The sequence below is a fragment of the Labrus bergylta genome, chromosome 4, assembly GCF_963930695.1.
Source record: "Labrus bergylta chromosome 4, fLabBer1.1, whole genome shotgun sequence".
Classification (NCBI taxonomy): Eukaryota; Metazoa; Chordata; class Actinopteri; order Labriformes; family Labridae; genus Labrus; species Labrus bergylta.
In genome coordinates this window covers 21,022,533-21,038,809 of record NC_089198.1, presented here as the reverse complement: position 1 = coordinate 21,038,809, position 16,277 = coordinate 21,022,533, and the positions used below count along the sequence as shown (strand labels likewise).

The window sequence follows — 16,277 nt, the reverse complement described above, 5'->3', positions numbered from 1 at the left end:
ATTACTCAGACTTCATCTCTCAGAACAAACCACTCAGTACTCTGCCCCGAAATAAGTCTCCTTCAAACCTTTCAATTACATCTGTGTCTGTGTCTTCTGGGTTCCTCCCTAACAGCAAGCTTTCACAGTTTTAAATTCTCAGTAAAATGTCATAGATCACAGATACATTTATTTTATATTCATTAAACTAAATGTTTAAATCGAGCAACAGTATTAAGATAGCATGACAGGCAGCCAGCCTCAGGAGCAGTGAACTCATGAGTGAGTGCTAACTCACTAAACGTCTCACACACCTGAATTTAAATCCAAACCCACAAGCACATTTTTTACACTTTTTCAACACATTTATTTTGTTATGACAATAGTACTATACACAGAAAAAGTTGCTACTCAGAGTCTTCATAGGACATACAATGAACACATATAATACAAATAACCTCAGCTGCTGCTGGGAGGCTTTTAAAAAAGTAAAAATGAATGCAGGAGCCCATTAGATATATTTCTCGGTTCCCAAATGAGCTTAAATCTACTGCTTCCTGATTTAAAATTAAGATTACTACCATAATCAATGAAACAGGAGTTTTTTAAAGGACACCTGCATTAAAACTGATAGACTTAACTCATAAATGTTCAACTTTGGTACACTTCAAAACAACTTCAGGTTTTCATTTGCTGCTTTCCCACAGTCCCACTTTACCTTCTGATCAACCTGTTATAGATGAACAGATAATAAGTTACTATTCCATATGAGCATTTATCATTTGACATATGAGTGTGTGTCCAGGAGGTGAGACACAAACAGGCGTAAAGATCAAAAGGAATTACCCAAATCTAGCATGCTGGACTGATAATGACTGTGAGGTTTTAGTGGGAGATGCTCTTTTACATCTTAGGGAGGTTTTTGGTTTTGCTCTTCTCCTTGTTCATCAGCGATCGTCTTTTCCTGCTGGACAAAGCTCCCACAGGTCGGATCTTCATCTCGGTGAAGTCAAGGGACGTCAGGTGGCCCTTCCATGGCTCCCAGTTCACTCCCTGAGAACGAGAAAGAGTGTGAAATTAGAAGAGAGCAGGAGAAATCACAGAAAGAAAAAATAGAAAGAAGAAAAACACAATACACAGCGAGGAAGAGGCAGGCAGCATGACAAACACTAATAAATACCAGCCTCTGGCTTCATTTCATGTTAGTACAAACTTGTTTTGACTGTTATTACATTTCTCAGACGAACAATGGCGGGAGACATCTGCAGCGGTAGTATTATGGATGAAATCTTGACAAGAGCAGAGGTCTCCCCCAGCGTTTCCTTCAGCATCAGTCTCCCTTAGACATAATAACTGTTGTTGTTACCCTATCAGCCAGGTAAAAACACACTTATGGTTTATAGCTGTGTGAGCAATGTGTTTTCTTATCACTGCTGATGGATTCAGGCCATTTCTGCCTCACCTCCACAATCCAAAACAAAACAACGAGGAGTGGGCTGACAAGACCTTGCCTTTGATTTCTGACCAGATAACAGCCCCTTGTGAGCAAACATTGTTTTGTCTTTTTGTAAGTTTTTTGTGTTTAATTTAAGCAGAGTAAGCTTAAAACAAAAGGATACACTTCTAACTTTTTATTTTGACATTGAGCAGAGGTATGCAACAAAACTATTTGTAATAAGTCACAGTGTTGAAACATCCTCTAACAGCAGAATGTATCAGCAACACCCGATGAAAATGCAGTTTTTGCTTTATTGACATTTTGAGCTAAAGAGATTCAGAAAGGAAAACAGAGAATACAACAGCTCAGAGATCCTCTTGCATTTTTATTTCAAAGTATGAAAGATCAATATTGTTTGGACAAAAAGTCTTCAGTGTACCTAAACGTTGTGAAGCAGATTTAACAATTACAACTTTAGACACACTTTTAAAATATAATATTTTCTGAAAAGAATGGAGTGAAGGCAAATTGTTTTCCTGTTTGCTGTTTTGTACTTGAGTTAGTTCAAATGTAGTGTCAGATAGTACTGTGAGTGCCCCCTGTTGGTGTGAAAGCACGCTACACCAAAACAGTTCAAGGGTAATGTCTGACAATATTTAGGAAGGGATTCCTATAAAGTTAGACTCTTTTGGTAAAAGAAAAAGATCTCTTCTGTTGAAGCAAAAACTGAACATTCCCAGGAGAGTTGAAGTGTTGTAGTGTAAGGAAAACTCAGAGTTAAAGGTAGCAGACAATGGATCTTTTCTATAAAGTCGTCAGATTCAGTTGATGGCAAAACAAACACTTTAACACGGGAACACGGTTCTGGGAAGAGTCTTCCCCAAGGGAAGACTACACTGCACTGTTTTTTTTTTGCAGTAGCAGGCTTATGTGATTTTTTTGGAACAATTATAAACCCTTTTTACAATTAGTCATTGAGGAGAAACCAGGGACTGAACTCGCTCCCCTGCAAGACTAAATTAAACTCTCCCATTTTTCATTTTTTTAAGTCCCCTCATTTCACTACATCAGAATATTCAGAATGAGTACAACACTAAATACAAGAGGACAACACTGCTGTGTACTGGGGCAGCAGGCTGAAGGCATATTAAAGGACGTATTACCCATAATGCTCAATATTCATGCAATATTCTTTTCAGCACCAGGAGCCATGTGAATTACAACCATTACACTTATTCATACCATATGCTATTCGATTTGTACTTCTCATTATTATCCTGTACAGTTTACAGTTAAATTAAGATTATATGTTATCTCACATTTATTATTTGGTCCATTGAGATGTTTTTATTACATCTCAAGGGAACTGCCAAAGGACTGCTGATGTCTTTGCTATTACTTTCTAACTACTACTCTTTGTTACTGTTTTTAAAGAATTATTTTTGGGGCTTTTTTGTGCCTTTATTGGAGAGATAGGACAGTGGATAGAGTTGGAAATCAGGGAGAGAGAGAGAGAGTGGGGATTGACATGCGGGAAAGGAGCCACAGGTCGGATTGGAACCCGGGTCGCCTGCCCGGAGGACCACAGCCTCCATACATGGAATGTGCACACTACCCACTGTGCCACCAGCGCCCCTACTGTTTTCACTCAACTTTGTGTACTGCTCTTGCTTATCTATTTAAGGCAATGTTACATTTATCTCTGAGTCTTAATCATTTTATAAACACTTATAATTGATGCTCTTTTGTCTTCCACTAGAATTTCCAGTTCTGTCTTACCTTTCACAAACCACATTTTGATACAAACAGCCCCCCTGCTTACTTACCAAACTGTGCCTGCTGTCTCCCCACATTCCGTTAGGGTTGGCCAGGTGACAGTTTTGGTACCACCAGGCTCCACGGTGGGTCAGGGCACAGTTACCCAGTGCGATGTCATTATCATTGTCCACAGTGGTCCAGAGCTGGCCTTGGTGGTAGGTCATAGCATCACCTGAGAATAATAAAGAATGAATTAAAAAAAAAAAAAAAACAATTACAAGAGATGTCAGAAACTGCCAAGAACAGGCTGTATGCTGTTCCTCTATCAGCAGTTTATTCACAGACTTTTGCAGCTCAGTACTTTTCTTCATGTACTCCCTGATGGAAGAAATTTAATGAAATGCCAGAAATAGAGGCATACAGTATGTGTTGTTTCAGCACACTGTGGTATGTGTAGAGACAACGTCCCACTTGCTGTGCGTCTGGATCTGTCCGTCTTCAAAGCTCACCACAGCCCTGCCTTCTTCAGATACCACCTTCCCCATACAGCTGCTGTCTATAACTGCCTGAAACAAATATCCCACCTACTGTTGCTGTGTATTTGCTTTCCCGCACCCCACAGAATGATGCCTACTGCGAGACACCCCTGTATCCCACCCCTGTCTGTCTCTTTCCCATCCGCGCCCGCACTTTTTCTCCTCTATTTGAGTAAAGTGTCAGAGAGAAAATGTGAGCCTCCAATGTTGCTCATGTTGTCTCCACAGTGTCAGTCTATTTTGGGTTTTTTTTCTGGGAGATTTTTGTAGCAAAAAAGGCCCCCACCTGCTGTTCCTCTGTATTTGCCAATAGTGAGTTTGAACTTCTGCTTGACCGGTGCAATCTTGAAGTTGTCATACACAGCATACGCTCTCTCTGAACCCAGGCCCAAGTCGAACCTCAGCTCGTACTGAGTGGGAGTGTTGGTGAGCTCATATATCTTATCCAGACCTGAGGGAGCAGCCAAACAGAGGATGGGTGAGCAAGATGGAATATTGAAATACTAGAGTGTGCAGTTGCGCATGCTTTAATATCTGCAACAACAAAAAAAAAAAAGGAAAAACTTTGAAGCACTCACCGATCCAGAACTCATCTGTCATGTTGCCAAAACCGGCTATGTACTGCCTCCAGCGTTTCATAAAGTCCAGCTTGCCAGTGGTACGGCGCTGGAGCATCTGAAAGCAGAGAGTGCAGAGTGTTCACCAGCAGCTGCTGCACTAATGTTTTAAACTATTGGCTTTGAAATGCTGTTTACCATTTTCCAACACTCTAATCCCAGTAGCAACAAGAACTGGTAAGCACTAGTAAGAAGTACTCAGGTAAGGTAATCAGAACCTTAGTCCGTAGCTTCAAAAAACACTGGACCCATGAATTCCCCAAAAATACAGCTCAATGGCTTGTAGACATTATCGTGATCATTTATGAGACTTTGAAAAAACAAAGATATTATAGGCCTTTAGTCACTTTGGCAGGATGAGAAGTGCCATGATGTAAAGTCAAACTGTCTGCATGTTACTTTAATGTGTTCACATTATAAAGACGAATGCATATGACACTTAAAAAAGAAATAAAAAGTACAAGTTATGACCTGAAGTGTTATTGAAAAAATAATTGTGTTTCCATATTCTTGTATTTGCAGTTTCTTAATTAACCTCACCAGCCAGCCGCCTCCATCAGTGTCCATGTCGCAGTAAACCTCGATTGGTTTGGAGCGGTCATTGTTAATATAGACGGTGTAGACACCACTCTTCTTATTGCCATTCTTCATGATCTGAACACAGTCCATGGGGAAGGGGTACGTGACACCAACTAGAGAAGAAAATGGGACAACCATGATGACATATTTCTCAGCAGAGGATCACATGAAATAACATCAAAGAGAATCATAGACTTAATCTGTGTACCTACAGAGCAAGAAGAAAGAAGAAGTGACTCAGCAGACAGCTTACATCAGTCTACACACCTGTTTTAAATCTGGTCTCTGCCACTCTGCTCCTCTTGTTCCCCCTGTAGGCCATGATGGTCACAATGTATCTCTTTCCCGTCTCCAAACTGGACACAGAAAATCGGCTATCTCTGGCTCCAATCTGCCGTTCAACAGCCTGACAACAAGAGGCAACAACTGCAGTTAATCATCCTTAAACATCCAAACATAGCTGCCCTTTTTAATGAAAGGGATGCAATATTTCTGTCCGTTTGAGTGATGATACTGTCTTTAATGTTAATAAGAGACTGATATAACATGTGCTCAACTCTCATAAAGCCTTTCAAAATATGTTATTAAGAGAGAGATCGATCATGTGCTTCAGATTACTTTCCTTTAATTTCATTTGACCACAAGAGGTCAGCGTTTTACAATTTTAGCATCTTTGCTCTACTCCCAGCCTGTTTCAAACTGAAGAAACAGTAGGAACAGAACTTCAGATCCAGTATAGTCAAATTAGGCAACAGCCTGGTGTGACTCAGAAGTACAAGTTGATCAAAGTTTTCATCCTCCTCCTCCTCCTCATCAAACTCAGTTTGCTCACTGAGTGTACCAAATCTCATGGCTAAGTACCTTCATGTTACCCTCCTCGTCTCTGTAGGTGAGGATGTATCCCTCAATATCAGCTAGAGGGGAACTCCAGGTCAGAATGGCAGAGTCCACATCCACATCTGTTGCCTTCAGGTCCTTGGGGGAATCAATCTCTGTGGATAGGAGGGTAAATCAGAACGGATTAAAGCACAAGAACAACAGGTCTACTGTGCGAATTGGTCATCTTTACTCAGGTGTCAACTAAGGACTGGACTGGGTACAGAGAGCAGTTTGCTGCTTAAGTTTATTTTTCACACAAATGGGGAAATATCCCTTGTGAGTGAGTCTAAAGGTTAACAAAGTCTCTGTAATTAAAAAAAATATGTCTTCATTTTTTTCTAAATGATTATTTCAATCTTCTCTGTAATATTTATTTATGCTTCTGCTAAAAAGTACAAACATTTGACAAGTTGAATGACGTTCTCTTTCTAAAACACAGACGCATTACTTCAGGGAGAAGTATTCAGTTACTGTCACACTGTAGCTTCTCAGCCTCTCTGTAGCTTAAGCACACAACAGAGATGACTTCCTTCCACATGCAGAGTAACAGTTTGCCTCTGTAGATAAACCGGCTCATATCCTCTGCCTTGATTAAATGCTCTGGAGATTTGACCTGAGACTGGCGCAGAAATAATTTGTCTGACATGAAGATGCCGGCTGTAACAGTAGGAGCCTTAACCTCCCACAGCTCATGAAACTAGAGCAAGCGTTTGTCACCATCTATTAGTTATTCAAGAGTCATACTTTAAGTCTGCAATGTTTATGTTAATGAATCATCCAATAGCTTAACTATCCATATTTAATAAAAGAAAATGGTGTTAACAGTGACATATGTAGAAGTACTATTGTTATCGTTAGACTTTGAAACGCAGGGATGCCGGTCTCAGACTGTTTCAAATGACACATTGATGGTGCCTGTTACGAGCTCCAGTAAAATCACAATTGGAATAACATGTGCTTTTATGTATCCCAGATGATATCTTCGGACACAATGGCTTTCCTATCTGAGCTCAGCACGGCGCTGGTCTGCAGCCAGTAATGGTTTTTAATGAGTTACGACGTGACAAGTTTATAATCCGAACCTTGGCTGTTTGCTGCCTAATTGAAAAAGATCCAGCTTTCACTTAAGAGCTCCCAGGTGATTTTACACATCATGTGGCACACACAAAGATACGCTTGTAGTAACACATTCACCATGTGCTGCAGCTGCTATTTTAGCCCCACACGAGGCTGCAAGACACTCACTATGACCCTAACTGGACTGAGGGAAACATTTCCTGCCAGATTAGGATGTTGGTGTTTCCAGGAAGTTTTACACTTAAAGAAAAATACACTTTTGACTTAGTGGGAAGTTTACAGTTTGATAAGGTTTTAAGAAAAAACTTATTGCTGTTCTGTGTACTCTATATTCAAAATGATCATAAGATTAACGAAAATCAATGTTTAAGTCAACTTGCTTTGTAGGCACACACAAATGTGATGGATTATTATAGTTTGTCTAAAATAGATTTTTTAAATTGTGGGAAGATTTTGAGTTAATACTTATTAAATGTTACTAAATAATACTTTAGATGATGATGAGAACTCACCTCTGGTCTAAGGAAACAAACCAGATGCATTCTCTTACCCTCCATAATAGCCCTTTATCCCCATGAACACAAGTGTATCCAGTATGGTCCCATAAATAATGATAAAGGCCCTTAAAATCTGGAGTGTATTGATGAATAAAATTACTTTAGTTCTTGTTTTCTTCAGGGCAGCAGTCTTTCTGCATCTGTACATACTGCACCAACTTACTGCTTCTGAAGAACCAATATTTCCCAAACCTGTGTCACATGTGGCACATCTTAGACTAAGGTCTTTGTTTCATAACAGTAAATGTTAACCTGTTTGAGGCTCTCTGCAGAGATACCTGGAACTTGTTACTGAAAGACAGCTTCGTGCAACAGTAACATCACAGCATTGTCAGAGCAAAAGCTGTGATGCTTTTTGATGCCTGGTAGGAGACATATTAAAACACAACCTGCAGCCTGTCTGCATGAGTTTTTGCTTACTATGTAAATATGTCATAAAATCCTTGCTTTCTATTCCATTGCCTGTTGAAAGAGTAGTTTAAATAGTAATTTCATGTCACCAAATGGAGAGGACGGGTAGCACATTACTACCAAAACAAAATACTGCCTGTTTGCAGTGTATTAACCTGTCTCAGCCTGTGTTGAAATCTTCCTGGTGGATTTGCTTCCCTTGACTGCCCAGATGTAGACCGTGTAGAGGACCCCAGGCCTGAGGCTGGTCAGTTTATAAGAGTCGCTGTCCGACCTGACTGGGATCTCCTTACTATCTCCCTCAGAAGAACTGTAGGTTAGCTTGTAGCCATCAATGTCTGCCTGGACTGGATCCCAGGAAACGCTGAAGCTGGACTCTGTTTCATCTCGGGCTAATAGGTTAGCAGGAGCATCCAGTTCTGAGGAAGATGTTAGTGAAAGTGGTTAACATACTACTGATGCAAACTACAAAAACTATAAGATGCAGCTACAAGAACTACTGATGCAACCTACAAGACAAATTGATTTATTCCTCACCTAAAGGTGAATAAATGAAACCTTTTCTTCATGGGTTAGCTCAAAGATTAGAATAATTAACAAGTAGCGAGTATTACTTTCTACTTTCATACCATATTGCATCATATAAAAGACTCCCTGTCTGAATATGTTTCCATCTTTCCATTATCAGCGTCCCACCAGACTGTTGAAATGTAAATTATGAAACAGACAGAAGGACTTCGTCATTAAGCCTGTAAGAGTCAGCATGGGATCCCAGATGTTTCTCTGTACCGGAGCTCTTATCAGACTGAAGCTTTTCGACTGCACTTTGTCTTGAAACACCCAAAGATGGGCCAAGAGATTAGTTCTGCATGTGGAGTCACAGTTACAGTAAGAGGGTAAACAGCTCTTGTTTTGCCTGTGGGACCATGCCTGCGGCTGAGGGAACCTTGAGGCAAATGGTATGACTGAGATTATTTTGTGTGTGTGTAATGCATCATCATTAAGGGATTATTTCAATGTGCATCTCTCTTGTGCAGAAAGGGTTTTATCTAATACTTACTTCAATCGTATCTACCCCTTCCACCTTATTCTCTGCATGTTGTAGTGAGAGAAACACTTTGAATGCAGAAGCTATAAAGATTAGATTTTTAAATTTTCTTTTTGGTAATTTGGAAAGTAGGAGCTCTGAGGCTTTCTTATGCTGCAGGCATGACTGACTGAGGGAAGACTGCAGGGACCCAGGACATGTTAGAGGAGTAACACCTCTGAGCTGGCATGGGACCACAAAGACAGGAAAAGATGGAGTAGGTTATTTGGAAAAGAATAAGCCTGGGTTACTTTGCTCGCCGTGAACCTCATAGGAATTAGGCGAGTAGATGGAATGGCTGATGGTTGAATACATTGGAAACTGCTTTAAAAAAACAGGCTGATTCTGAGAGTTCTACCATGTGTGAAACACTTTTTTTTGGGGGGGGGGGGTTTATGAAGGCACAGTCCCGCCAAAAAATGTTATATATCAGGGGATTCAAGGTAAATGTCTCTACTTAAGAATGTCTGAGATGAGCATGGCTTCAGTTGGTCAGGCAATTAGGTTTCACAAAAAGTTGTTGATTTGAGACCTGTCTCAGCTTGTGTCGAGATCTTCTTGCTTGCTTTGGGTCCTCTGATGGCCCAGATGTAGACCGTGTAGAGGACCCCAGGTCTCAAACTTGTCAGCATGTAAGAGGTGCTGTCAGGCCCCAGTGGGATTTCCTCACTGGAGCCCTCAGAGGAGCTGTAGGTTAGCATGTAACCGTCTATTTCAGCCTGGACCCGATCCCATGACACGATGAAGGTGGACTCAGTCACATCTCGAGCTGAGAGGTTAGCAGGTGCATCCAGTTCTAGAGGAAGATGTTAGTAGAGGACATTAATACACTACTGATGCAAACTACAATGCGCATTTCCATTATCACCCGACTGGGTGTCATCACATGCTGAGGCTGGACTCTGTTTTTGCTGTGATCAAGATCTAAGAAGGAGAATCTACTCCATCAGATAAAGTAGTGGTGTTTGTGTTAGGTTTTTTTTCTAATGAAATGATTAAACAAATGTTAAACCAGTAACCAAATGTCAACTGTAGGTGTTGCTCTGGTTTAAATCGTGGAAACAAAAGAGTCTTAAACTTTTATTTACATACTCAAAATGTCTTAAGATGCTGAATCATGCTGCTACATGTAGACGAGGGGTTGACCCTTAAATTTGGTGTTAGCTTGTCAGATTATAAAAACGTAAAGTTTTAGATCTTAAACCTGTCTCAGCCTGTGTTGAAATCTTCCTGCTGGCCTTTCTTCCCTTGACTGCCCGGATGTAGACCGTGTAGAGGACCCCAGGCCTGAGGCCGGTCAGTGTGTGTGAAGAACTGTTTGACCCAAGTGGGATTTCACTTGAGCCATCAGAGGAACTGTAGGTTAGCAAGTAGCCATCAATCTCAGCCTGTACTGGATCCCAGGACACGCTGAAGCTGGACTCTGTTTCATCTTGGGCTAAGAGGTTAGCAGGAGCATCCAGCTCTGCATGAGGAGTTATGGTTAGTATAGACTAGTAAAGGACATCATTACATCCAGAGCAAACATTACAGTTACAACACACATCTGTATTGTTGTGTAATGTAGTTAAAGTTTAGAAATGTCAAACCTGGGTCAAAGTGTTTGAAAGTGTTTGATTTTTTTTTTTTCACACAATATAATTTGTTAAAGCTCCTTTTCTTTTTGCTGTTTATGTAAGAGACTGAAATTAAAATGGAGGCCTCTTTGTGACCTTCATGCACAAACAAGAACATCGTTGACAATATTTTTAACGCCTAAATATCGTTACTTTCAATGCCTTTAACCACTGCTGCAGGGTGTCGGACAAAGTGTGGGTTTTAAATTTGTCAAGATAAGCAATGAGAGTAGATGTACGCAGGGGGTGTCAAAATCGAATCAAAAGTCCTTCACAGCAGCTTGTAGTTGTTTAATCCAAGTTTGACATCTCTTCACTTTATATCAGAGGCACTGATTTAAGTTTTCTATGAGCTGTGTTAATAAAAGAACATGCAAACTAGTCGTGCAAACACTGGCTGTTGACAGAACACTGACTCAGTCAAGAAAATCAACCAGAATACAGAATTCCATCTGTCTCTTGTATATTTTATGCTCTATGTTACACAGACTGTTTTCATTCTCAGTGACAGGGAATAAGCTCCCTACCCTTTGACTGGAACACTGAAAATGAAATCTTTCTATTTGCATCGAGTCTCATCTTGACTAAAGACGTATAGTATATCGCCCCTGTACTACTCCTGTTATAGTTTAAGTAGAAGACAATTTCTAGAGAACCAGCTAAGGAAGTGAGCTAAGCCACCTCAGATATTTACAACCACATGCTCTCCTGCTGGTTGATGTATGAGCGAGGTTATTGGAGTTAACATGTCTGTTTCTCTCATCTGAAGGGAAGCAGGAAAAATCTGAAAACTGAAACTTATTGAGAAAAAAATGAATCAATGGGTTTAAAATAGAAAAAGACATCAGATATATTCAGCAAACAAAATAAGTCAGAGAAATTCTTTTGACCAACTTTTTCTAAACGCAAAAGGAAATGTATATAACTGCACTGGGGAGAACAGCATCACATCAACACTCTCATCAATTCAAAGTGACAATTGTGGCTTTCTTAACTGTAATGTACCGGTATGTTATTCATCCAAACGATTGGGGTCCTTGTGTCAAACTGAATATTTAAGGCAATTTGGGTATCTGCCACTCAGTGCTCCAAAGCATTTTTCTGCTGCCTTTCTTCACACACATAAAAGCAAGCAGACAGCAAACAGCTGCTAAATTTCACAACAGCAAAGATTAAGAGAACAGGAGACACAGGAGAAAAGAAATAACTGGCTTTTTTTTTGAATAAGCAAAATTGGCTCTTCCCAGACTTCTCTGACACATTCAGCCCCGGGTTACTTCAAGCCTTTAAATAAGGTGTCCAGCCTAATTACGTTTAAAAGGCTTTTTTTTTTTTTTCCCTCTTGGCACTTCTGTAAAAGTGGTTGAGCTTGTTAAGTATATAATGTTTTCTGTGACTCCTTTTTACTTCTTGTTGCCTTCACACGAAAATCCAAGGAATTGTAGAGAAAAAACAACCCTCAAAAGATCAAAAGGAAATGATCGCTGCATGGTGCGTGAGGATTATTTGAGGAGGGCGCTTTCACAAAGGGGCTTAAGGCAATGGGACACTTACAACTTCTTTCCTTCCGTCTAGTGTTAAAAGAAGAAGAAAAGAGAGAGCAAACTGCCAGGGAACATGTAAGATATCTGGTAATCAGATACCATAGTCTACAAAAACTCTTTAAAAGTCTTAGCCTTAGTATTGGTGGTTCTTCTTTTATATATTGACATTGTGGAATTCTGTAAACTTTGTACCAAGCTCCTCTAAATGTTTATCATTCACATTAATATGACGTATTAAGATCTTTAACTGTGGACAAAACGAAAAGATCAAAGATGTTGGTCACTCCTAGGATCAACCAGGCTCCCATTCAAAGTGTACCTGTTTCAGCTTCAGTGGAACTCTTCCTGCTCACTCTGTCGCCCTTGTAGGCCCAGATGTAGACCGTGTGGACAACTCCAGGCTTCAAGCCAACCAGCCTGTACGAGGTCAGGTCACGTCCTACAGGAATGTCTGCAGAGAAACCCTCAGCTGAGGTGTAGCTCAACATGTAGCCCTCTATTTCTGCCTGAACTTGATCCCAGGACACTGTTGCAGTGTCCTCTGTTACTTCTGTGGTGACAAGGTTGGTAGGAGAGTCGATATCTGGTGAAGAAGAAGAAGAAGAAATAAAATGGAATGAGAAACAAGCACAGCACTTGTTCAAAAGGGATTCTGCATCCTTCTACCTTAGCTGATCTGTAAAAACAAAAACAGAACTCAGGAAACTTAAACCAGAAATATTGAATTTACTTAACATAAACAAGACAAGCATGACAAGAATTCATAAATAAGTAGAAACAAACATACATCTCGGATGGGGGGAGGAGTAAATTGAAAAAGCCAAACAACTGGAAGCTGTGGCTGTCAGAAGAAGGGTGCAGCACAGTTAATAGATTATTTATGTGATCTGCAACATCTTAAGGTTTCAGATTTAATTTTACAAATAGATCTCAGTGTTGGTGAACGACTAAATGATCTCCAACGTGGCCAATATTTCCCCTCTCCCAAGAAGCTTTTATATTGTACTCACAAAGGCTTCTGAGCGTTACAGATTAGGATGAGTTTTAGACAAACATCCAAAACAAAACAAAAAATTCCTCCAATAAATAACTAAATAGCATGTTGGTTCATGTCACTTAACAGCAACACACTGACATTATTTTTTTGTTTTCACCAAATGCCCCAACAAACGATATTGTGTCTCTGTTAAACTGTGACCCATCACTTCAATTGGATTTATTTTATCAAGTGACATGGCTAGTCAAAGTTTGGGCACAAAAACAGTTTGATGTATTTGAGGTGTCAGGGTTAAAGTCAATATGTTGTATAGGAAAGTTAAGCCTTGTCCTCATTGTTTTTTTGAACAGACGGTGAAGATTTGTGAACGATGTGGTCCTGCTTCCAAACAATCAACCAAAACTAGGAAACAACAGCAGTCCACCTTGTTAGTTAAACATTTTGCAAAAACTAAATCCTCCTCACTTTGCTGACTTTGCATTAGGACAACATCACCTAACTTTCTCTTTTGCTTCTTGACCAGTGGAGGCATTTCTCTTTAAAAATCGATAAATGTTGCTTCGGTAAACTTGCTGAAACAAATGATGCTGTTGTTGTTCTTTTGTGAATGGTTTCAAGGACACAGGGATACATTTTATTTAAATTGCATGGGACAGGGTGAGCATATTACAAAAAAATGGTGATGTATAGTGCAGAAAGAGTTTGTTTTTTAACTCGGCATTGAGTTGATTTCCAAGAAGCAGGTCAGTGGAGTAAAAAAACAGATCCAGAAAAAGCTGCATGTAGCAGTAAAAAAAAAGTTGTAGTCTGCATAATTGTTTGGCAAAATGCGCCTTACAATACTTCATGTTTTTTTTTGTAAGCAGCTTAAAAAACGTGTATGTAAAATGCTAAATGTTTCCTATAACAACCTTTGTAAAGAAGCTTATTTCATTGTTTTTCTTGACAGAGAGCAGAATTTGGGTTCTGGCTCAATGGATTGGCTTTGTGAAGCTCTTCAAAAGAACATCACACAAGCCAACCTGCAGCCTTGTGTCGTTCACTGAGCTCCACAGGATGAGCTGTGGTAGGAGGAAGACACAGGAGAACACAGGAGCCTCCGTATGTAAAGTCAGCGGGCTTGGGGACTCACAGAAGACATATGGTAGATGCAGGCGGTGCAGGTGGTGGTGCATGTGTGTGAGCGGGTGTTAGTCTCTGTCGAGAGAATCCGGATAAAAGGGAGGGACGGAGACAGAAAATAAAGAGCCACAGAGGCATATTAGGAGAGACACAGAGGAAGTGAGGGGAATGTAAAAGCAATCATCATTTAGGACTATTCCTCTGTGGCAGCGGCTCGGTCAAGGTCAGCCTTGTGTCAATGTGCAGGCTGCATCATGAAAACTGATTTATGAAGCATTCAAGAGAAGAAAGCAACTATGCAACTGTCTAACTCCATATCCCCTCTCTTCTCCTGTTGTCACTTTCCCTTCATGTGGCTGCACTGCTAGACAGTCTGATGGAGCTCAAGCACAGACTGAATTTATAATAGTTCCATTCATATTAGCACTGAGTGTTTCCTCGAAGGCCTGACAGTGAGAGGTCATTCAGTCATCTAAGTGCGTAAGAGAACACTTATCAGGGCGCCAAGAGAGCAACTATGTACACACCATGTAGATAACACATTCCCACCCACACATACATTTAAAAGACAGAACACATAAACCTTTTATCTCTCGCCATTATTAACTTAAATTATAATTTGGTTTCTAACTGTCTGAAAAAAGATTGTATGCAACCATGTCCTTAAAACAAAGATTGTCCTTTCCGCTTTTTGTGTTATTCTATCTGCAGTTTATTTTCTTGTAGTTGTTAGATTTATAACATGTTCTTTTTCCTAAACACTACTACTTTCTCAGTTGGCCTTATATCTGCTCAGAAGTTACACTATGATGGTATCAAGTTTCTCCAGATCGTCTACCACAATAGTCGAGTGGAAACAATGTCTATTCGAGGCCTCAAAACATGAGCTGAATGGATGACTATAGGCGTTCAGTAACAGGTCGTCTTTCATCATTTACAGCCTCACAGCTAAAGAACCTCAAAGTACAGGAAACACAAGAACAGTATGTCTGCAGATCAGGTCGAGAAAAAGCATGTGGAGTTCACTGACCATAACTTTTTATGTTAACTCAACACCCTGTTTTATTGATGAGCAACTTTAAAGTCTATGAGGTAGCACATTTAGTAAAATGTAAGTAGACCTAATATCTTATAGGAATGATGTTAAATAGCAGCTCATCCTCCAAATGGCACGACAAATAGAAGGTGCCAGTATCCTTCCTGTACTGAGGCCTTTCTTCACACACATGCATGTACATTAACATTGAAATTCACAAAGAGGCACAAAAGGCGTCTAACATTCTAACTTATTATTTCTGGCATCTGCTTGTTCAAGGCTTGCTCAGCCGGTGCTGATAGACAGGGTCCGCACAGACCAGGTACTCCTAGCGGACCACATGAGGTGCTACAATGTTTCCAGATAACGCAAAGACTAAACATTGAACTCCTCTGCCAAACCCGAGTCCATCTGCTCTGTGTTATACAGGCCTGGGTAGTGACTTTATTGAATCTGAATAGGCAGCAGTCGTGGTATGTCGTGTTTATACGCCTCATAATCTTTTGGCAGGTTAGTATGGAAAGCCGATTGAAGATTTAATAGATATCCTTGATATCAAAGCTCAGTTTCCTGTACTAGTCAAGTCTTTGGCCGCACTAGTTTACTAGTAGAACGTTGAAAGACTTACTAGTAAACTAGTAGAAGGCAAAAAGTCCTACATGTTAACTAGTAAGGTGCAAAATATCTACTAGTTAACTAGTAAGATATATTTTGTGTCTACTAGTTAACTAGTGAGCCTAAAAATGTTTACTAGTTAACTAGTAAGAGCAACAATGTCCACTAGTAAGCTAGTTTGACTCTTTTTAACCTTACTTGTAAACTAGTGAGGTTCAAAATGTTTACTAGTTAACTAGTAAGACCCAAATGTCCACTAGTATCACTAGTGATGCAGTTACAAATTTTACTAGTTTACTAGTGAGGCTCTTAAAGTCCACTAGTTAACTAGTTAGTGCAAAAAGCCAACTAGTAACACTAGTTCAGGACATTTTAGTGCTACTAGTGAACTAGTGAGGCTCAAAATGGTTAACTAGTTATCTAGTAAGA

The 16,277-nt window shown here is 40.0% G+C and overlaps 1 protein-coding gene across 3 annotated transcripts in view; it reads right to left on the bottom strand.

The window, feature by feature from the left end:
- Positions 1 to 660: 660 nt before the first annotated feature.
- tnn (tenascin N) overlaps positions 661 to 16,277 on the bottom strand; it is a 42,997-nt gene continuing 27,380 nt past the window's right edge. Inside the window, exons 9-19 of one of the 3 annotated variants that reach the window (XM_020643761.3) lie at positions 12,398 to 12,661; positions 10,123 to 10,383; positions 9,451 to 9,714; positions 7,987 to 8,250; positions 5,769 to 5,899; positions 5,175 to 5,313; positions 4,869 to 5,020; positions 4,290 to 4,386; positions 3,998 to 4,162; positions 3,244 to 3,407; positions 661 to 1,032 (exon numbers count right to left, since the gene is read on the bottom strand). In XM_020643761.3, coding sequence (XP_020499417.1) covers positions 883 to 1,032; positions 3,244 to 3,407; positions 3,998 to 4,162; positions 4,290 to 4,386; positions 4,869 to 5,020; positions 5,175 to 5,313; positions 5,769 to 5,899; positions 7,987 to 8,250; positions 9,451 to 9,714; positions 10,123 to 10,383; positions 12,398 to 12,661 — 2,051 coding nt within the window. In that variant the 3' untranslated portion in view covers positions 661 to 882. The remainder of the gene's footprint in view (positions 1,033 to 3,243; positions 3,408 to 3,997; positions 4,163 to 4,289; positions 4,387 to 4,868; positions 5,021 to 5,174; positions 5,314 to 5,768; positions 5,900 to 7,986; positions 8,251 to 9,450; positions 9,715 to 10,122; positions 10,384 to 12,397; positions 12,662 to 16,277) is intronic. The other 2 variants (XM_065954038.1, XM_065954039.1) reach the window with 2 other exon arrangements.